The following is a 24,051-nucleotide window of genomic DNA, read 5'->3' on the forward strand; positions in this document are numbered from 1 at the left end:
ACAGACATTGCTTGATACATTTTCCTTCAGGTGTATGGGTGTCTCAGATGTGATCTATGTGGGGGAACACAGCATTTATAATAACTACACATATCTGATTTTGACAGTACCCTACAAAAGCTTTTTATTTATTTGTTATATGAGCATTCATCTTGCTTTGTTAAGTATGTTTCACAAACATACTTATGCATTGCATTGCATTTTATAAATGTGTCACATAATTTAACCATTGCCACATTGCTAGACATTTGTGTGTGTCCCCACTAATTCATCTTCAAATTTAAGTTATTTGTTACCATATTCAGTGAGTTCTGAACACTTTTGGCTTGTAAACCACTTGAAAACCTAATTATTAAAAAAAAAAAGCCTCTCTGCTATCTCCCCATAGAGGAAAATTACCAACACATATTGACATTAAATGTTGCCTACAATTTTAGGAACTTTATAAATTCCATGAAGCTCATCTATGGATTCCTGTCCCCAGGGATTCAGAACCAATGATATCAAATATCTTAACATGAAGCAGAACAAAAACTTTACTATAACAGTTGTGGAGAAGCATCATCTCAAAAATACTGCTGATTACAGGATATTCTACTATTTTCATGATATGGCCCAACCCCAGTTCATTCTTATATTTGAAATAATCTAATTCTAGTTTCCACATTAACACTTGTGTGTACCTTTCAGGGGTAAACATGTTTCATGTGCTCTCTCGACTGTCCTAGTGACAGAAAGTCTCTGTAGTATGCACAGTGCACCGCCCCTCACTGGGAGGTGTCGCCCCTGGAGAACTAGGATATCACTGGGTCTGTTCCCACTCCCCTTCTCCTCCATTGCTCCTAGTTGTCTTATGTACTATTCCATGTGAGCAAACATACAGCATGACTCAGCACTGGATAATACTTGAAGGAAAGAGATCATTTCATAGTAACACGAAAAACAAATTCTACAGACTTGAAATGTAATACAGTAAGTCCTCACCTAATTCATCGACATGTTCTCAGAACTGTGGCAAAACAATGTTAACAAAAATGTTTTTCCATAGGCTAATTGATACAATCAAGAGTTAAGTTTCTTTGGCATCTCATAAGCATTATAATGAAAAGGCATGAACAAAACATTATTTGAGGGTCTGTGGTATAGCATAAAGACAGATAAACATAAAAAGATATAGTCATTGCTTTGGGTCAGGTATATTTCAATCTCAGGATGCAAAGTTTTAAGATGGACTTTGTCAAATTCTAACCAAGGAGGAGCACAATCTTTAATTTATTACCTTAACCATGTGCTATGTCTGATATGCAATTTATAATAATGAGGTTGACTCCACATACCAATTTATGCAGCTCTAAAGAATTGTGACAAGTTCTCAACAGAAAGTAGAAAATTGTTTTCTGTTTCTTTGCTTCTGAAAGACAGAACAATTACTGGTGTGAAAGCTAGGGCATGAAAGAGCATCTCCCTACGTCTGCACATTTATATGTGCATATTTACGTCTATGCCTACATGTGGCATAAAGTTTGACATTACTAAATTTTTTAAGAGTGATGGAAGAAGAAAATTCTAAGACTAATTTATATTAAGGACATTTCTTTTTCTCCCTCATAGCTCCATCATCCATCCCAAGGCTTCCGCTTTGGAACTGTCCGGGAAAGCAGTGCTGAAGATTATGTGAGGCAAAGCTTCCCAGAGATGCATGAGTACATGAGAAGGTATAATGTACCAGCCACCCCCAATGGAGTGGAGTTTCTGAAGTGAGTATCAACCTCTTGGGTCTGAAAAGTTCTCTCTGATTCAGTGTTGTTGTTTTTTTTTAATGACAGCTAAATATCCCTACTGTATGTTCAGTAAGACCTCACACTGTGTGAGACCCAGTATGGAATAGTGAGCATTTACTTCTGTGACCTAAATTACTAGTTACCTGCATAGTGCCAACTTGGCAATAGACTTGCTCTAAGTGCCAGTGGGGTCATTAGTGTAGCAGATGGTGGGGAAAGTAAATGTTGGCTTGACTTTACTTGAGAAAACAATGGTCCAGAAATGATCAAACACTCAGGGAATGTGGCCAGAGGATAAAGTGTCCCAAAGCAACCCTTTCTTCCTTCACAGTGAACCTCTAAGCCGGTGGACTGTCTCCTCTTTTCACAAAGAAGTGGAAGTTTTCTTAGAGATCTCCTATAGAAAGGAAATAAGATAAAAAAACAATGACCCCATGCCTGTATCCTCATTAGAATTTATGAGAAGCAGACCTGGCTGGTGTGGCTCAGTGGACTGAGCACTGGCCTGTGAACCAAGGGGTCACTGGTTTGATTCCCAATCAGGGCACATGCCTGGGTTGCAGGCCAGGTCCCTAGTAGGGGCACATGAGAGGCAACCACACATTGATGCATCCCTCTCTCTAAAAAAAAAAAAAAGGAAAAAGAAATGTATTCATGAGAAGCACTCCCATCTCCTTGGCAGGATATTGGAGATTATAATTCAGTGAGACAGAATGCAAAGGAGGATGGTGCATCTATGGACTTGCTTACCTGGTTGGCCTGAGAAAAGGGGAAGAATGATTCCTGACAAGTATCCAGCATAAGAATGAGCAGTCCTCTCCCTCCTGCCTACTGGTCTCAGGACAATGACATACATTCAAACCACCAGACTTGCACAGCTCCAGAAAACTGGTGTCCCTATGGTCAACCACAGTAATCTTCCCAATGGACAGCAGAACCTGCCACCTTAAATTCTTTGAAACAAAAGGAAAAATAAATAGCTTCATGGGACACAATGGCTAGTTCTGTGTTTCTCAACAGTTCTAGTAACAGGCCCCTAAAATGATCTTACGGACTTATAACTAGAGTTAGAGAGGAAGCCTTATGCTCTCAGATTTACAAAGTACATAGGGTGCTCAAATACTATGAAATGGTACTTTTAATTTTGCAAGAACACTAAAGCATTAGAGTCCCTCACAGACACACAGTTTAGTGCTCCTTGGCCTCCATGCTCTTTCTATATTCTCTTCTTCAGGCAAATGCATGGCTGAGAGAGACAGGAAGATGTCAGGGAGATAGCAGTGGCTCCCAGTGAGGTAGCAATAGCTGACATACCAGGTTCTTCCGTAAGAAAGGGGTGCGAAGGGCCATTCTGCTCTCCCCAGCTTCACCCACCTCAGGGTATTCATGATTCTGGGAGCTTCACCTAAGAAGGCCCCAGTGCACAGAGTTGACCCCACTCTAGCCTGGAGAGGAGAAGTAGTTAGAAAAGCAGGTGCAGATGAAAAAGTTGAAGCCTTGAAGAAGCAACTCGTTCATGATGAGACAGCTAGCAAGTGGAGACTCAGGACTAGCTAGAATCAGATCTCTATAACCCAACCATTGCTGTAGGCTGGTCTAGGAGCCATAACAGAAAAGTAGGTGCTAGATATTCAAAGAATAGTCCATGTCCCAGCAACATTCACGTTCCTGTTAGCACCTGAGATGTGAGAAATGCAGAACCTCGGGACTCATCCCACAATCTTCATTTTAACAAGCTTCCTAGGTGATTCGCTAATTGAGGTGAAATTGGAATACAGGCAGAGCTTACCGTAATGTCTTCTCCCTTCTAATCTCTGGGCTTCTCTCTCCACTTTTGACCTAGTCACTGCCTAAGCTCTTAACCACCACTCTGAGCAACCACAGTCCTCATGTTACCCCCCCCCGCCCGATATCCCAACACCTTCACCTACAGGACACAACCCTGGAGTGCTCTGTACCTGAAAGGTTCCTGTATTAAACCTGTCCCTTCCTGCTCCTATCAAAATTTCCTTTGTTTTAGTCCTACTTACTTAGAGCCCTGCTTTCTGAGTTGATGCTTTCCAAAAAGAAATCCCTATTAAATTATTCATTTATTTTAGTCTGTTTATGTATGTCTGTGTTGTGCATTTTCTTTATTATGAAATGGCCTCTCAAAAATCCCAAGTCATTGTGGGAGAAACAACTGCAGGCTCTGCCAACTGTAAGGATGACTCAGTCTGCCTAGAAGCTATTTTATACCTGGATCTCACCCATCTTCACCAGTGACTCAGGGCCCCAGGGGAGTCTGCGAGCTGCCCTGTGCAGTCTGAAATCAGGCATAGTTATTTAAGGATTCTACTGAGAATGGACCCCAGGAATTACTTGTTAGGAAAACTGAACCCCATTTTTTTCTATTGTTATTGCAACTACAAATATTTGCAGAGTATTGGTAAATGGTAACTTGTTGCTATACAGCTCCCAAGGTACATTCTGCTGCTAAAGCAGTAAAACTTTGATTGGGGAAACACGTTTCAGTTCAATTTTGATTTTATTGCCAAGATTCCATTAAGGTTCCTCATCATCAGCTCCCATGAGACAATTCACATCCCCAACCCTTTCTGAAGTTTCCCACAGCTGTGGAACTAGGAGGTGTTCTGTCATTTTCGTTAAAGTTAAACATAGACCTCAGTGTAACTTAAATCCAATACTGCATGGAAAGGAGGATGTATTGTGAACTGGCCATTTTACTTCCTGAAGAGAAGAAGGAAGCAATGTTCACTGGCACCAAGAAAAGAACTTGACCTACTTAAAATGGGTTCATGTATACCCCAGACGAAGTCATCCATGTCTTTGCCCCATATACATCCTGCCCCATGAAGAATCATAGAGGTATCTAGAGGTGTCTTTCTCTTTTAGATTTTGATGGGCTATGTTGAATTCCAATAGCCTTGTTGGTTGGCTCTGAGGAATGACTGAGCCCAGGTAGGTTGGAGAAGGGATGTTTTCTTTGACAAGCTGTTTGGATAACCCTGAGGGTCAGAAAGTCTTTTTTAAATGGATGTATGTCCTGCACCCATCCAAAAAAAGGATTTTAGGTGACTGAAAACAACAGTCATTACATATACCTTAAGTGATTCTCTTTGAAATTCCTTCTTCCTGGCCTCACTTTGTAAGTGATAGCTCAGCTGGCTCCTCAGTATAGTTGTCCTCTGGACTGCCTCTGTGCCTTTGTCCAAAAAAATGGGGAGAACTCATGAAGGGTGTATAAGGCATCTGTTGGCATCTTAAACCTAGCCCACAACCAATTCACTGATACAGTCCAGGGACAACTCCTTAAATAAGTCTTGCCAGAACTTCCTCCTGGGATGGGAGTGAGACATGAAGCTATAGAGATAAATTAATAAAACAGATTACTAAGACCTATGACAGATGTTTCCCCTTGGATTTATTGGGTGCTTGTCTATGGACTTTGAAGAGACCTTAACTCTGTTTCCCCCAAAAGTACTAGCTCTCTTATTTGCATTTTCTTACATCTACTCCTAAATCTGAAATAATGCTTTGTCTCTGAAGAACATGATAGTGATCATGACAAAAAGAAATAAGAAAGAATCTCCAAAAGCTGATGCATGAGCCCACCTGACTCCACCACTTAACTAGCTATGTAACCTGGATCAAGTTACTTCAAGTCTCTGAGCCTCAATCTCTTCATCTATGAAAATGGGATACTACAACCTATTACATGGTCATTCCAAGTCATAATGTGTGGAAAATAATAAATATAATGCCTAGCACCCCCAAAAAAGGTCCTTTGGTTAATGTAAGAGAAATGAACCTTCCCATGCAATTCAGAGTCTCCCTGGCTTTGTTGTTGGATTTAGAGGTAATAAAGAAACTGGTAGGCAAACCCACTGGAAAGAGGTCATGCTCTCCTAAAACAGAGGCTGTGTCTCCTGGTCTGCTCTCCACAGGTCAGTGAGATGTCAACAAGGCCAAGTCGGCAGCTAGCTTGTGCTGCCCTGAGTGTCCAGGTTTCTGTCCCCTAAACAAAGCCTGCTATCAGCCTTAACACTTCCTGTCCACTGATGAATCAGTTTTTTGCTTTTCTTCTTTTGGTCTTAAATATAGGAATGATCCGGTGAAACTAGACGCCTTCATCATGGACAAAGCCCTTCTGGATTATGAAGTGTCAATAGATGCTGACTGCAAACTTCTGACCGTGGGGAAGCCATTTGCCATAGAAGGTATTAATCAGTCACTCTCAATTCACTTTGACTCAGGATGTGCTCGTTTTGCCAACCTAGCAAGTCACAAATGCCAAAGTCAGAGGCGAAATGCTATTCATCTTCCCTTGTTTTCATTTTCAGCGCATAAGCACTTAGCTATTAAGTTGCTGAAGTTAGGAATTTATTTTTCACTTACTCCACAAACATTTATTTACCCAACTTTTAGGGAAAAAAACAACAAAAATATTGTTACCCAAATGGTGTTACTTCAGGTGTCTGGGAATAGTAGTATAGTGTAATAAATGGGGAGTTCAATTTTAAAATAATCTATATTTTCTAATGGCCAAAGCCTGTAATGAATCTGCTGCAAAAATGCAAAAGCTAGAACAATTGCATTTTACAACGGGAAAGACTCTGATTTTAATCTAATCTAATTTACTCACTTTAAACACAAGGAAGCCTGAGACATCACATCACTTTTTCCTAATCATACAATGAGATCATAATACTGGAATTAGAATCCAAATCCATGGTTCTTAATAAATGTATTTCCACTAGTTGGGAAGTAAGAAAAAAAATCTAATTCTATAGCTTAGTAACCTTTAAGTGCCCTAAACAAAACTTGTTTGGGACTTCACGTTTCCCTTTCTCCCCACTGGCAGCAAATTTTTGCTTCCAACTTGATCAACCAATCAATCAAACTTCAGGACCAGAAAACGATTTCTTTGTCAGTAGCTCCTTTCGCCCTGGACAACAGTTGATATATACAGCTGGTAGTTTGAACCAGCAAATTTCCTATCTCCCAATACCCAGCTTCCCATCTGACAATGTATGCCAGCTCTCTAGACAGTGATGTTCAGTTGTCAGCAAACACTTGACTTGAAACAATCCCACAGGGGTGCCAAAGTCCTATTTCCATAAAACTGTACTTTCCTGTATGTTAACTAGTGTAGCAAGACTATTCTGAGTCCAATTTGCCAACCACGGCTGGTCTCTGTCTACCCTAAACACATCAGCAAATTTTGTACTTAAGTCTTTGCCTCTGTGATGAATGACAATATAATAGCTAATGCTATTTCTTCATGCCTTCTCCTAAGAGAAATCAATCTCTTCTCTAGGCCAAGTGACCTCTACCTGAACCAGGGACAGAATTCAGAAAGAGAGAGATTAAGTAGTAGTGGTTTTAAGACTACAGGCTGAGATAGTAAAGTTGCAAAAAGAAACAAGCTTGAAAAACCAAAGAACATTCATTATATAAGCCCATTTTGATGTAACAATGGAAAATTCCACTTTTCGTGGCATTTGGAGATATACAAGGGATGTTATATATTTTTCTGTCCTAGATTCACTGGGTAATTGAGGCCCCTTCTGCCATCAGCAGCTACTAAACAATGAATCATTGGTTGCAGGCATAAGAATGAGGGACTCCGCCTTCCACCTTTGTCTTCAGGGGGAAGCCCTATCTTGTCAGAAGGCAGTGGAGATGGCTTGTTTGCTTCTGCTGGCTCTCAGTGCCAGATGCCAGACAATTAACTTCCCACTGGCTTCCTGTTTACATTTCCATCTGTGCGCCTGAGACTTGGGGTCTTGCAGTTCTCATCATCTCCAGACACCACATTGTTTCCGAAGAGGATAGGCACAAAAATGGCCCATGAAGGGTTCTCCCTGCAAAAGAGCAGGAAAGTATAGATTTGAACAGAGAGGACATTCTCATCACTGTTGGTTTATTCTAAAAAAAAAAAAAAACCACTATCACTGATTTATTCTCTGTGAGCTGCAAATCAGAACATTTATTTCATCACTGCCCCAAGCAACAAGTTCAGGCCCTAAAAAGAGAACTTGGTAAAACACAAAGGGAGGTCACTTATAAGTTACAAACAATGTGATGAAGATTCTAGGAAAAGCCTTGATTGCTGCTTTTTAAAAGAGCATGTTAATCTACAGATTTCTAAGGAATCTTTCTCTCCTCATAAAATTTTTTAAAATATTACATACTTCCTTTAACATTTAGATTTCTGGAACTTGTGAAAATGTGGGCCTTATTATTAATTAATTAGACCTTATAAGCATAGAAATATCATTAAAGCAATTTATGAAAAATTCTTAGTTATAGGACTGTTTCATATGTCCAATTCCTTTCACAGGACCTAGTAAAAATCTAGGCATATAGCAGTTATGTGACAAGCAATGTATTTCCCATTACATAACTCATTAGATTAGATTTGAAGAAGGTACTTAATTCACTTACCAATGCAGTCATCAAAACCATCCAGATGGTCTGCATACGTGTTTCCCAGTGCTTAAATGACTTTGGGAACTTAGGAGGGAAAACAGAGTACATTGATTTCTTCCTACTCAGTGCCCATTCACTGTAGATAGTACTTAGCACAGCAAACCAAAAGATTAAGAATTTAAGAGCGAATGGAAAACCTTTGGTCATATTAAGTACTATATGTACCATGAACACAAAGACATATCGCATGCTCTGGAGGGGAAAAATGAGAGTGTTGAGATAAATGAATACATGTCCCAAATTTATGCATGGGAGTTAGCTGACAGTAAAGGTCAAACGAGAAAAAAGTAATGGAACTGCACAGTAATGATTTGTGACCTTTCTGCCACAGACCTTTGCCTGTTTTGAGTTTGTTCTCTTGTATGCTTCCCACTAATTATTTAATACAGTGCTTGGAGCCCCAGCTGTGAAGTCGGAGTGCTTGGGTTAGAACAGAGTTGCTGTTGGTAATTGTGTGTCGTTGGGCAAGTCATTTAACCTGTTCTTCAGGTTCCTCGCCTGCACTCATGTATCTATGAGAGTTGTCGTAAAGGTTTGGTAAAATAATACATGAAAAGCACGTACAAGTACCCAGTAAGTGCCCCCAAATTAGTATTAAGTATATTGAATTAATAGATTGAGATCAATTCACTATAAAATTAACCCAGGATAGATAGCCTTCATGTATCTCAGCTTCTCCCACACACTTCTCTCTCCACTTTGTTGTGCTGGGGGTAAAGGAAACCCATTTTTAATGTCTCCTTACAGCTGGGGCTACTCCAGCATGTTCTCGACCATTGCCCCGGAGCAGCTAAATATGATATTCCAAGGATGACTGTAAAGCTGAATTAGTCTTTCTTCCTGGAGCCTTTTTTGATGCTGAGATCTTATTTTCAGAATATCTGTTTTCCTACCTCATTTCAGGAAGTTCTCTCAGTCTATGGATTTTTAGCTATACATTTCTGAGCTGAAACATATTTCCACAACTCTCAGTTGGATAAACCTGATTTATCCATGGGGAAAAGATCGAGATTCTATTCTGTTGTAAAAATTGTTCTCTTGGGCTATTAAGCCATATCCAATTTCCAGGGTGCCTGATGCCTTCATCAGTAGAGTTGAAGGGTTCCATTTCGCTCCATCCATCAACCACAAAATAGTCAACCTCGTCTTTATTGCTAAGCCACATTTCTAATGTTAATGAAAGCAACTCAGGCTGCTAAGTTGAGTCAGCAATTTGAAAACAAAAAATTCTTTGACCAATGGACACAATCAAATTTGAAAAGCCACTGATAGAGAAAAGGATAGAAAAGAAACCTTCAACATTTTATTTTCTTTTTAATCCTCACCCAAGGATGTGTTTATTGACTGAGAGAGAGAGAGAGAGAGAGAGAAAGCAAGATCAGTATGAATGAGAAACATCAATTGGTTGCCTACTCTAAGCACCCCAACCAGGGATCAAAACCACAACTTAGGCATGTGCCCTAACTGGGAATCGAACCTACAACCTTTGGTAGACAGGTTGATGCTCCAACCAACTGAGCCACCCAGCCAGGGCAAAGCTTTACTATTTTATGTTTCTGAATAAAATAGGATTTTTGTAATTTAACAAATACCTCTTCTCATTGCCACATAACATTTTTCTTATTTCTCCCCTTATTTCACATGCATAGTTTGCTTTAATTAGCTAATAATTATTATTAATGCTAAAATCATTAAAATGCCAATTCTCAATATATGCATTAAAATAGAAAGTTAAAAAGGACAGTGATATATTTTTAGCAGTTAATTGCAACTGAACCTTGACATGATGGAGTGGAGTGATTTAATATTTATTATTTCCTATGTAGCATTTTTTTATAAATGTCTCTGCAACTTCAACATGGCTTTTCCTCTGGGGCAATTTTTATACTTCTGTTGTAGTGCCAAAATTCGATTCTTAGAATCTGTAGATTTATTATAAGTGTTAATTTTAGATTCCTAAAATTTCTTATCACATATTTTTGTCTCATCCACCCAAAATACCATTATAAGAATCAATCCAAAATGTCTTCTCTCATCCTCTCCTCTGGTAGCAATCTGGCATCCCTCTGAACTCAACAGAGTCTTATCCATCCTCCTTACTACATCCTAGTCATTAAACTTTACCTTTGTTGAACTGACACCTCACCTATCTTTTTCCCCAAGAAAAGTCCTGTAACTTCCCTCCATGCGGTGCAGTTACGTGTGCATGCCTCATCTCCCCAGGTGACAAGGAGCTCCTCAAGGGCACACTCAGGGCCTGATTTCACTTGGCAACCTCCATAGACTTGACAGAGTGCCTGGTACAGACTGAGCACTCAATACATGTTTGTAGAATTAATGACTAGGTGCATAAGGGTGCAACAAATGCTTATCGAGTGAAAAACGAATGAAAACAATTCTGTCATTATTACACTAATGCGGGTTGGAAAAATTTAAGAGATGTTTTAGGAGGAATAATAGTTAGGGAGCATCCTTGCTAGTTAATCTTCTCACATATGTATATATGATAAACCTGCACACACACACACACACACACACACACATATATATGCCAATTAGGGCTATACTTATACTGTATTTACGCAACTTAATGAAAAATTGGTAAGTAAAAATCTGCTCTTGATAATATAGATTCTTCTGCTGTTGAAAACAAACCACCAGCTTAGGTAACTGTTTTTTTACTGAGCCGCCTTGTTTGGGGGGTTCCATCAGTATGACCCAGTGATAGGGCCTTCACTGGAGGGACAGAAGTAAGTCAGGTAGTCCCTTGACCTGGTCACGTGCTCCACTAGATACAGTGGGCAGAGCACTGGTTTTGGATTCAAACAGACCTACTCTCAAATGCTAGCTTTGCCAACTATGAGCTGTGTGACCTTGGGTAATTTATTTATCCGGTCTTTAATACTGAGTAATACATATTCTCCATGGGTTTATAAAGAAATTAAACACATGTGGAATGGTGTCTGGCACACAGTAGGGCTCAGTATGTTGTGGTTCTTATTATTAGAATCCCAGAGTGATTTAACTGAACCATAGGCCACACTTGAAAACACAATCTTCATTTAGTACATGATCTACAAAATGGGGTAAGGTATGTAAACACTTTATTATAGATTAGGACTTGGTATATTTTAAGCCCCCAGTAAATATTAGATGTTGTTGCTGCTGTTGTTATTGAAAACTATTGCCACAGGGGCTGAATATGACTATATTTTTTATAATACAATAGTTCATAATGTATTAGTAAAAATACAGTAGTATGCAGCAAGCCTGACCTAATTATCTTTTTTTTAAAGATTTTACTTATTTTTGGAGAGAGGGGAAAGGAAGGAGAAAGAGAGGGAGAGAAACATCAATGTGTGGTTGCCTCTTGCACTCCTCCTATTGGGGACCTGACCCACAACCCAGGCATGTGCCCTGACTGGGAATTGAACCAGGTATCCTTTGGTTCACTGGTCGGCACACAATCTACTGAGCCACACCAGCCAGGGTTTGGCCTAATTATCCTGACCATAAACCCACCAGAGTTCTAAGTCCTCCTACTGTATGTTCTTATATGCCCCAGTTCTTCCTCCTCATGGCACTTACCTCATTTGTAATGAAATAATCATTATTTAGTGCATTTTTAAATATCTGTCTCCCTAAGAGAGACAGATAACACCATAACAGCAAGGACCACACCTGCTTTGTTCCCTGCTAGATCCCGACCACTCAACACTGTGCCCGTTCACTCAGTATATTTGTTGAGTGCACGAATGAGTGAATGAATGCATGAGTGAATCAGTTAGTCAGTGAATATCATCAAACACATGCCTAAGGTTGTGCCTGGCACGTACAAAAGTACCGAATAAATGTGTGTGCAACTGAACTGTCAATAGCATACATTAGAAGAAATGTTTCTAAAGGAAACCACTTACGTCCTTATACTCATTACAAAAAAAATGTTATTTAATGATAACATCAGCAGAAGAACAGGCTGCCCATGTAAAGCCTTCTATTGTCAGCCTTGCCTTTCAATCCAAAACTAACAGGCACAAAACAGGCCCTCAAAATAACTTTTTGTATGGAAAATTCTAAGCACGCTCTTGACATTTGTCATCAATTCCTTGACTTGCCATTGTTAAGGGACAAACAAAATTATCAGGGAAAAGAAAACATGCAGCTCTTTAAAACTCAAGTATTTGTCTGCATTATTTATGTCTTTTATTGGTTATATGCACATCTCGGGCCTCATCTTTTTTTAAAGGAGGATTTGTGTAATTTATGTATTTGCAATAAAAAGGAAAAAAACTAATTTCCTTGAAAATAAATTATAAGATACAGTAGTTAGAACATGTATTTGTCACCAGTAAACATCTCTGGATTCATGACAGCCTTTTAGGAAGTAACTATATTTTTCATTTATCTTCCTCAATCACCTTGAGGGCAAAACATCTTTTTCTTGACTCTGCTATCCAATAGCTAAAGATAAAATGCAGGTAATTAGCTCTTTCACATGGCTCATCAAAGAGATTAACAGTGCGGTAACAGTTTGGAAAGCAAATAAAGGCACGCAGAGCGGTGATGTAGGGTTCAAGCTGATTAATAAAACTGACAACAAATTACATCCACCTTTCTGTTCCTCCCTCATCATTTCCCCTGATTCCCTTCCCTTCAGTAACTACTATCCTGGACTCCTGGTTTATCATTTCCTTGATTTTTTTCTAAATATATTTCAATCACTTACATGTGAATTCCTAGAGATATATTGTTTCCTTTTTGAGTGCTTTTACATTTACACAATGGATCCGTGCTATAATCTTCTGGGACTGATCTTTTTCACTCCATATCTGATTGCTAAGAGGCATCTGTATTATTCCATGTAGTTCTAGCTCATATGTTTCACACCACATAATATTCCAGTTGTGTAAATATTCCACAATTTATTTACCTGTTCTCTTGTCAAAGAATATTCAAGTTGTTTCCAGTTTTTGCTGCTGTGAAAGGTGACTCTAAGAACATTCTCATGCCTGTCTCCTGGTGTGCTTGTGGAAGAGTTCTTTGGGAACACACTAAAAATTATTGGTCGCAGAGTATATAACCATTCAACTATACAGAAAGTAATGTATAGTTGAAACAGCAAGTGGTTTTCCAAAGTGTTTATATCAGTTTGCATGACCACAAGCAATAGGTAAGCCATCTTAGTGATCTATATCTTCTCTAACACTTGGTACTACCAGATTTGTTTTCTCAATAATTGAAGTTTGTTATTATAAACTTTTATGGTATTTTAGTTCTTATGCTATAGTATATGTTTACGTGGTCTTATTATTTAAAAATAAATGAAATAAAAGTAAACAGGGCCATGCATGACCAGTGATGAGAGTATGTCACAAGCCAAACACGATGATTATAACCTGCTTTTGTGCACCTAAGGCCTAGAGGAAGGGTCCTAGGAGAGATGGATAGGGAATCCTAGCCCTGGTAGACACCTCAAAGATGATTTCTAAGAAATATGTTGAAAGGAGGCACAGGATCCAGTGGAAAACAATGTCCCACCCGCACACTATGCCCAGCCCATTCCTCTCCTTTCCAGACTCATCTCAGCTACTCAGAGAGGCAGCAGACCTAAAGTAAGCATACCTTGAGTATCTCTGAGTCCTTTGAGGGCCAGATGGTGAGAGTTCACCACACCCTTGTTACCAGGCCTGGTGGCAATATTACATGAGGGTAGTAGCAACCTCTTGGGAACCTCTCAGGTGAAAAGTTCATCTGAGATTATGTTTTCTCCTAGGATACGGCATTGGGCTCCCACCCAACTCTCTGCTGACCTCCAATATATCCGAGCTAATCAGTCAATACAAGTCCCACGGGTTTATGGATGTGCTGCACGACAAGTGGTACAAGGTGGTTCCCTGTGGCAAGAGAAGCTTTGCTGTCACCGAGGTAAGGGAAAACTGTGGATGACATTAGTGCTTTGTATAGCGTTACCATGAAGAATACTTTTTAAAAAACTGAAAACAACCAATTCCCTTTTATAGATGTGAAACTAATACCCAGAGATCCTAAGGGATTTGCCCAAGGCACACACATAATTAGAACCCACTTCTTTGTATTGCAATGCTCTGCCTTTACGATGTAATTACAAAGAAACCTGCAAAGTGAGCCAGAAATTGGATGATTAGACAGAAGACCAAAAGGTGTAACAAGAGCCGCAAGAGCTCAGGCACTTAAAAAAGTAGCCAAATAAACCAGCACAAGGTCAGCCTGACATTTAAAAGAAAGGGAAAATCTAAAGTCAACAATAATGGCTTCAAATAGCCTGGATTTGCCAACAATCCCCAAACATGTATTTCAACACTGACTCTTCTCCTGAGTTCTGGACCACATATCGAGTTTCCTGTTTGACATCCCCACTTGACTATCCTACAGGCATCTCACATTTAACTTGTCAAAAACCGAACCCCTGATCTTCTCTCCTAAATGTGTTCTTCCTCTTGTGCCTCATGTCTTTGTAAAGGTACCTGTTACTCATTCCAGAAACTGGCAGGGATCCTTAATGCCTCCCATGCCTCACCTTCTACATCCATCAACAAGCCATATCTTCTCTTTTCTTTCTATGAACGCTGTCTCAAATGTGCCCAGTTATTGCCATCTCCACAGTCATCACTTTAGCCCAAGCCATTATCCCTCACCCAGACCACGGTTAGAGTCTCCTCCCTGGCATCTCTGTTTTCATTCCTGCCTTTGTTCAATTTGTTTTCTACACGGCAGATCGCTCTTCTGCCCGGAAGCCTGCAGTGGCCTCCCATGTTCATTAGGGAACAGACTGAAATACCAAACATGGTTCACGGTGCCCTGTGGGGTGTGACCCTGCCTAATTCTTCAGCCTCGTCTCCTCCTGCTTTCTCCTGGATCATGACAACCGGGCCACAACAGTCATTTTACATAGCGATTTCCAGGTGGCTTCCTTGCCTTGGGGTCTCTGCATGTGCTGTTGCCTCCTCCTCCTTCAATACCCTCCCCTTGACACTTACCCAGCTAGTGCCTTCTCATTACAAACTCCCACCTGAAATCTCCCTTCTTCAGAGCCTGCCATTATTCCTGATCCAACCTGAATCATATCTCCCTTTAAAATCTTGTATCTCACATTATTTTATAGCACTTATAAGTGATAAACTTTACTATTTGTTAATATATATTTCATCAGATTATTATTTGTTAGTGTACTTCTCCTTCATTAGACTATAGTGGGCACTCAGTAAGTAACTGTGGAATAAATGAACCAGAGAAACCAAGCAACATGTCTGAGTAGTTGGGAAGCAAAAGGTAAGAACGTAAAGCCAGTGTGATACTGGTAGTGTACTGGGTTGAATAATGTCCCCCAAAGGTAATGTCTACCCAGAACTCCAGAATGTACCCGTCTTTGGAAATACAGTCCTTTTGGAAGCAATTATTTAAGATAAAATGAGGCTGTGCTGGATGAGGCCCTAAATCCAGTGGCTGGTGTCCCCTTACAAGAAGCCATGTGTAGAGGCACACACAGGGAAGAAGCACCATGTGAAGACAGAGCCAGAGGCTGGAGTGACGCATCTGCAAGCCAAGGAAGGCTAAGGATTGGCAGCCACCACCAGAAGCTAAAACAGAAGCTAAAAGGCAAACATGCAACAAATTCTTCCTCAGAGTCTTTAGAAGGAACCCACTCTGCTGATACTACGACTTCAGGCTTTTGACTTTCTGAAATGTGAGAGAGAAAATTTCTGTTGTTTTAAGACACCCAGATTGTAGTAATTCATTTCAGCACCTCTAGGAACCTCATACTGATAGATGATGGATGGATAGATAGATAAATAGATAGATAGATAGATAGATAGATAGATAGATAGATAGATAGATTTTAAGTGTGTTTTGCCTAAATTGGACATCAAAACCTATAAAATAAGAGTAAATAACTACAACTAGAAACCGAAGCAAGCCAGTCAATGCTCTGAGAATTAAATTGACCTCCAATGTTCTGAGCAGCCATGACAAAAAAAAATAGACTATAAGATGGTTTGGGAAGATTTTTAATCAGAATAAAAGAAGGAAATTAGTCTGGTTTTAGTACTAAATTCTAAAATAATTCTTTTTTGAAAAATGACACTGAATAACAGAATTAGCAGTGTTTGCACAATGCAAAAATATTTCTCTAGCTAATTCTTGTATTGATGATTCCTAGAAACTGTGAGCATGATGTGATGTTAGATGGGATTCAGTGAAAGCCTTTTTGGGAGGCACTGCACAGCTAATGCAGATCCTCTGCTTCTTTGTGACCTGCCCAACCCACTTCAGAGAACTTAGACCACCTGCAAGAACGGGTTTGTCTTGTCCAACGGTATTTATCAAGCACTCGGTATGGTGCCAAACACTGTTCTAAACACTTTGTACAGTCACGCTCTTGCCAAACAAAACAAACACACAAAGAAAATGAAGGGTCAGCTGCCTCTCACCACAAAAGCCAAACTCATGAAGCAGATACTGGTGTAAAAGAAAAGAGTTTTTATTCAGGTGCTGCATGATCAGGGAGAATGGCAGACTCTTGTCTCAAAGCCCAACCCCTCAGCAAGACCGAGACAAAAGCCAGGGTCCAGAGTTCCTGCTCCAATTTAAAGTAACTTCTTTGAAGCCCACAGGTGACTGCTAAGGAGTCTTCAAGGTCATGTACCCCTGGGAGAGAGCACATGCACACACTGGCAAATGCATCACCAGGTCAGAGAGAGAGAGAGAGACAGAGAGAGAAAGAAATTCCCTCCCATGGGCCACATGGCCCATGGAGAGAACAGGAGAATGAGTTTGTCTTGCAAGTGCAGGTCAAGAGCCAGCATGCCATGAGCAAGAGAGAGCCACCCCTTTGTATTCCCGTGGGATTGTATTAGCTTGCGTGTGGGATGGACCAGGTGCTTTCTCAAAATGACCAATTGACTTCCCAAACTTTCATATGCTTTGGGTGGGTCCGCCTCTCAACCAATCCCTTTTTCCCCAGGCTAGACTGACACCCTCTTTGGTCCACACCTCCCCTGGGCCATTTTTACTTCCGTGGCGCGTGTGCCTGCCTTCCCCTGGTATCCCCTTCAATCTGGTACCAGAAGTTGGAGAGAAAGGCTTTTTCCTCTCTCCAATTATCTTGCTAGCCTTTCAGGTGCTCCATGTGAGAACCTCCCCCTGCTGCCAACTTGGCTGATGGAGGAAATTCCCATGGCACTCTGGAGAGGCTGTCTCCCAGGAACAAAACCTCTGTCCTCACACATTTTGGTTCTCAAACCATTTGATTCTCGACTAAGTAGTTCATAAACAAATGTCTCGGTTATCCAACAAAACTTCAGAGTCTTGATTTTCTACCCAACAGCCCTTTCGTGATGATACCTGTATGATCAGTCATATGTCTCTCAGGTGACAGAGGAGATTCAGTTTTTTTAACAAATCACTTCTCGAACACTTTTCCAGAAAGAATTCAGTTCAAGAACCGAGGTTCCACTGTGTATGTCATTGAACAAAAGAGACAAAAGTCTCTGCCTTTGAGGAGTTTGCATTGTAGCAGGAGGAGATAATACACAATAGACATACTACATAAGTAAATTAAGTAGTATTTGCAAGGTGAGAAGGAGGATAAGGGTGATGACAACAGTCACGGAAGGCCTCATGGAGATGATCATGGAGCAAAGTTTGAAGGAAGCAAAGAGGAATTAGAGAACTGGCATGTTCTATTTCTTACGACATGACAGAAACTGTACTAGTGACATTAAGCCATTGTTCTTACTACAACCCTGGTAAAGCAGGTGTTTTTATCTTTGTTGGAAGGGATTTATTTGCATGGCTTTTCCTAAAAGAAATACTTTTGGGTTCACACCAGTCAGCTAAGTTAATTCATCCAAGAAAGCAAACAAACCAATTGCTGAAATTTTGCAAAGTAACTATCACTTGGTATTTTCTCCCATTTGTTATGATGGATTGTTAACTCAGAATCTCCAAACGATTCAACGTTGACAGCAAGACATCAGACCGACAAAAGGACACTCCCACTCATGTCCCCAAAGCCAGCAACATAGAAAGATTTACACCTCCCTGACCACAGGCGCACCTCTAGGCTGTTGCCATTTCAGAGGACTAGCAGACTGAGATGTCATCTGAAGGGACCACGTGACTCCCAGGGCAAACTTCTTGGGGCACAGGTCGCTGCAAACTCAGAACCTGATCCCAGTCGAGGACACAGAGGGGAACATACTTTTGGAGACTGACTAACACAACCACTATTTATTCAGATGTGAAAATATAGAACACAAAGCATGATAAATTTGAAACCATGTGTTTTGGGACTTGCATCCTTGCTCTACCAATTACTAGCTGAGTGACTACCAATTACTAGCTGAAGGACTCTTGAGTCTCAGTTTCCTCTTCTGTGAGTGAGAATAAAACCTACCTTGCCATTTTGTTCTGAGCATAGAAGATCATTTATGGAAACATCTAGTAAGAACACTGGCACAGTAAATAGTTAATACCAGAAGTATGAATACTGCCTCTCCCTCCATTTCCTGGGAGAGGATGTCATAGATCTCTTCAGGTGTTTTTCTCTAGCTTTTTTTCAGAAGTAGAGAAACCTTTTCCAGAACACCCTCCAATAAACTTCTTCATATTTGATTGGCCAAAATTATGTCATCTGCTCATGTCTAAGGCAACCAAGGGTGAGAATAATGGGATCCCCATGATGACTTAGACCATCCATGACTCACCCCTTGTATTTGGTGATAGGGCAGCTTCCCCTGAAACACATGCTCACACAGAGGATGGAGACCTAAACAAAAGCAGGACTCTCTTAGGAAGAAGACAGGAGAGTGGATGCTGAGTAGGCAACCAATTGCTTCTGCACCTGTCTGTGGATGGGAAAGTTGTCTCCTCTCTCACCTTTTTTAAAAACATTTTTATTGCATTTTCCCACAACCCTTTGGCCCCTTTATACCCTCCTTCCCCCTGCGATCACCACATGTTGTCCATGTTCACGCTCTCTCATCTCGCCCACCTCCAGCCATATGTACAATGAGGTATTTGGATTTAATCAACCTCAAGGGCCCTCCCAGCTTTTTGATACAGTGACTTTGGTTTCCCTATACAGCATCCTGAGGCATAACGAGAGGATGAAGCAAAAGGAGGTTTACAGTTGTGAGTGCACAATACACAAAACTTATTCTTATACTGTTATTTACTAACTATCATATTAATTTCCATATGAACAACTGTAAACCTACTTTCACCCCATCCTAGGCATTTACTAACCTAGGCAATATGGTCTAATGATAGAAAGCATGGGCTTTGGAGCTGGTTCTAGGTTTGAACCCTACCAGCTATGGGATGCTGGGCACACTACTTGGCCATTCTGAGCCTCAGTTTCCTCATAACCATCAAGTTATAGTCATTAAGACAAACTTGGTCCCACTTTCTAGGTCAACTGATTTTAGAAAGGGAAGAAAGGTGTAGGAATTAGAGGAATGAAAAGAAGGTATATCCTTACTTGGAACTTCGGAGACAGAAATAAGGAAGATTCTGATAACATTCATGTGTGTGGAGCTAGGAGGGCCACCCGCAGTCACAGAGAACGTTATAACGTTAGCGCCACACATGGCGCTATTGTTTCTCAGGGACGGTGGTCTGCACTGTGGCATACGCCGGCCAAGGCAATGACAAAGTGCTATATAATGGTGCTCACCTGTGTGCATTTAAACAGCAATGCATATCCTCATGCACTGGCCAGCATATTTATCTTGAATAACCCAAGACAGAATTTCAGGGCATCACCCACCCAGAAACCTAAAGTTTCATTGATTGAACTTTCTCTGGGAAGGCCATCTGTCTGCTGGATTTCCTTTTGCTCAATCCTTGAGTCTCCACCGGCTTGCATTTTTTTTAAAAGCTCTCTCCCAGAAAAGGTCAAAAGAAGGAAGCATACCTGGTCAGGCTTTGTTTGCCCTCCCCTTCACCTCAAATACCATGCACTGCGGGGCTGAGTCTGTGTAAGGAACAAGGACTGGCTTTGAAAGCAAACAGGCTGTGTTTGAAGCCTGCCTCTACCATCAGCTTATCTTGGACAAGTCCCTAACACACCCCAGCCTCCACTACTTCATCTCTTGTGAGGAATTAAAAAAAAACAGTCGTTTAATGAACATGTCCCCCTTCTCCCCCCTCCTCCCCCCCTTCTCCCCCTGGGTGGAGAGGGGTGCAGGACATAGTGCAGCAGGAAGCAGGTATGTTCTGGAGGCTTTCCTGCCCAGCAGGTGCTCCGAGGAAGACGTTCCTCTGTTTATTTCTGAAGTTACCTCTCAGTTAGGTACAACCCAAATCTGGGTCTGTGCCACAGTGTTTCACTATCTTTCATACACACACACACACATATATACATATATACACACACATACATATATATATATTCTAGTTTGACTAAGGAATTATGTGGTCACCTAGTTATAAGACATGAAAGATGCCTTTGGCAGTGAACATTAATACTCGGCCCCCTGTGAGAACTCTGATCTATTCACCTCTCATTTCTCGGCAGGTCCAGACCTGCCCAGCTACAGTTTCTCTGGAAGATAAACTCATTTTTCTTAAGTTCTAGGGCCTTATCTGCTCCCCAGAGTCACCTGGGAAATTGCAGGTCCAATTCTGCAGGCCTGACTCTGGCAATTTTCAGAGAAGAAATTTAAATTGACCTTAGATGTCTCCCCCTTGTTGCAGAGAAATTCCATTGGGGAAGCTTATGGCAGGTTTTAAATTTCCTTCACTTCCTTTGATTCAGGAAGAAAAAAAGGTATTTTTTTTTGTTCAAATCACTGAGAGAATTTAAGAGCTTCAGGGAAAGTTTTGTGACATCCATCATTTACAAATCAGTCAAAGGAAGGCAGTAAGCAGATCATAGTTTATAAACTCCCAGAATTCTTCAAGGAATTATTAGTACATATGATGATGCCTCTTTGTGAAAGTCTACTTTATTTTTTAAAATATTTTCTTTATTTCTAGACAGAGGGGAGGGGAAAGAGAGAGAAACATCAATGGGTGGTCACCTCTCACATGCCCTCCACCAGGGACCCAGCCCACAACCCAGACGTGCACCCACTGGGAATCAAACCAGCGACCCCTTGGTTTGCAGGCCAGCGCTCAATCCACTGAGCCACACCCGCCAGGGCTGAGAGTCTACTTTAAATAATAGGCTGAATAATGCACATTTTAAGCAGCTGGGAATAGTCAAGAAGGAAAAGGGAACGCTGATCTTGGCACAGAATAGCTAGCACACTCAAACAGTCTGAGGAGAGTTTTCAAGAAACTATTTACAAAACGGTGGTTTAAGGGAACCAATGGAAATAGTATGGGCTCCCAGGGCAGGTAAAGTGGAAGAGCCATTACCGCACTTTAACTCAAGGGGGAAGTGGAGAGCGCCATTCCTAGAGCCCAGTGGGGAATAGGAGAGGGCTTTCTAACTGGAACGTAGCCCTTGGTTAGAGAAAACTCACAGTGACCTGGCCGCTGTGCCGGAATCGGGTAATAAATGCCTGGCATCAGTTTCTCCCGCCTTCCCATCTTCCACCACGGCCTTAGATCAAGGCAGCCAACAATATGGTCCATGGAAGACCTTCCCAGGGCACAAAGCAGGGTGGGGAAAGGTGGAGAGTGGATCTGGAGGGGCAAAAGAATGTCCAGCACGCCCCCTCGTGGCAGATGATGGTGGCTGCGGCCATATAAGAGACAGCGCTCGCAGCCTCACGGTCTGAGAATGGGCAGCTTCTGCACCTACAGAGGTCCAGCGCGCAGGCAGAGATTCATGCCTCCTACTGGAAGCAGAGGGAAGTGTGACCAGGTCCACTGAATGACCCTGGCCTTGGGAGCCAGACCACCCTGGCTCTCCTATTACTTTAAGGAGGCAGCTTTATATCCTTGGGAAAATTACTTAACCCCTCTGAGCCCCAGGATAACTCGTATCTTACTGGTTGGTACAGGGTTTTCTGTCTCTGAGTCCAGAGTTCTCACATTGTTACTGAGTGCCGAGGGGGACAAATACTCACTAAGCCAGAGGTCAAAAGTTGTGGTGAAAGGATTTCTCACCCTGGAATCCACAGAGTTTGATTACATGGGGTAGGGAAAAGGAGAAGTAAATTTTGAAACAGTCTAAAAGTAAATCATTATACTTCTTAGTTTTATTATTATCATTATTAAGGCAAGTGCACAATAAAAACTTTGTCCCATTCTATCCCTGACCTCACCCTCAACTTGACCCTCACCCCACCCCTGAACTTACTTCATCCTTGACCTCACCTGATTTCTAGCTGCCAATACCAACCTGACCTTTAATTCACTCTTGACCCTTCCCATCCTTGGCCCCCCCAAACCTAAAATTCATCCCATAGGGGACAGGGCCACAGGGCAGGCAGGGATGAGCATGTCTGTTACATACAATTTTTAAAGCTTAATTTTAAATCACTAAACACAATTTAGTTTGTTTTTAGGAGCGTTATGGAGGAACAAATGTAAACATAACCATGGTGTTGAAGTATCCGCGACAAAAAGGTGCATGAAAATGCTGTGAACACGAATGACCTCACCTCTCTGAGTCTCTCCCTCCGCAGCATGTAGAGGGCAGCACCTAAGGTTTCCGATCTGGCCTAAGGCATAGAGATGATGTGCATAAAAGTGCCAGACAGGTCGTAGGTGCTGAGTGGGTGGTCGGTATCTCTGTCCTGACCCTGCCCTGACCGATCTGATGACCTTCAGTAAATCACTTAAGCTCTCTTAAGCTTACTTCCTCACCTTGAGATTGAGCCAGGCAGCATATCCAGCTTAGAGAATGCTGTGGTTCCCAAGCAGGTTCATTTAGAGGAAGCCAGAGCTACTTCGCTGAAGATACCGACTGGACCATGGCATACAGGGGACAGTGAACTGACTGGTCCCCTGGTGTAGGCTTTTAATCCCTGACCATGGCCTCAGACCATCAAACTGTGCATCTACCATGAAACCCGTTAATATTTGTTCACTGAGAAAACGGAGGCGTCTCATGGCAGATCCATTCTTCCCTCTGTTAAGGGAAGAGAGAGGAGAAGGGTTAGTTTACTATACACTGAAAGCCAAAGAAATCACACAAGCCACATCAAGAAACTTCAGTGTCGGTCAGTTTTCTGTCCAGTTTATTTTTAAAACCCAAAGGGAATGGTACAGGGTGGGGGAGCAGTGAGTTTTAATGCAGTCTTTTCTGCTCATGACAACTAGGTCACATCTCAATAGCTTCCTGCCCCTTCTCATTCCTATCCCTTCCTTTTTCAATTTAAAATGTCACTGCTATTCAACCTGATGAAACTTATGGTGAGGCAAGGAAAGTTAATGACTGTAGATTGCTTTAAATTGAAAACCCGTGTATGTCGAGAGCCACCTTGACAGCTGAGTGCTTCCCTTGGAATAGCCTCAGTAATTAAGTTTAATATTTAAGCCAAGCATAGGGTCAGATGGAACCTATCCAGGTAGCGCTTTCTGGAAACCTGAGGAAGCACAAGGATGTTCATGTGTCCTTTTTGGAAGTGGGGTGGAATTGCACCAAAGAAAGGAAACCAAACTCAGAAAGAAGGCTGCTGAGCCTTCTTTTACTCTGCTGCCACAACAAACTCATTCATCCATCCATCCATTCATCCAGCCAGCCAGCCATCTGTCAGGAAGCATGTATTGAACTCCTGTGTGCCCTACAGGCGCCAGGAGCAGCCAAGGGAGACGTGAATGGAGCTCACAGGCAGGG

At 41.4% G+C, this 24,051-nt stretch overlaps 1 protein-coding gene across 1 annotated transcript in view; it reads left to right on the plus strand.

Annotated features, from left to right (window-relative positions):
* The window catches only part of GRIN3A (glutamate ionotropic receptor NMDA type subunit 3A), a 152,988-nt gene that overhangs the window by 99,369 nt on the left and 29,568 nt on the right, over nucleotides 1-24,051 (plus strand). The window contains exons 4-6 of the mRNA XM_037139390.2: nucleotides 1,612-1,757; nucleotides 5,886-6,001; nucleotides 14,050-14,201. Coding sequence (XP_036995285.2) covers nucleotides 1,612-1,757; nucleotides 5,886-6,001; nucleotides 14,050-14,201 — 414 coding nt within the window. The remainder of the gene's footprint in view (nucleotides 1-1,611; nucleotides 1,758-5,885; nucleotides 6,002-14,049; nucleotides 14,202-24,051) is intronic.

This window comes from Artibeus jamaicensis, unplaced genomic scaffold (genome assembly GCF_021234435.1).
Source record: "Artibeus jamaicensis isolate MK-2021 breed Jamaican fruit bat unplaced genomic scaffold, CSHL_Jam_final scaffold_1964, whole genome shotgun sequence".
NCBI classification, from domain to species: domain Eukaryota; kingdom Metazoa; phylum Chordata; class Mammalia; order Chiroptera; family Phyllostomidae; genus Artibeus; species Artibeus jamaicensis.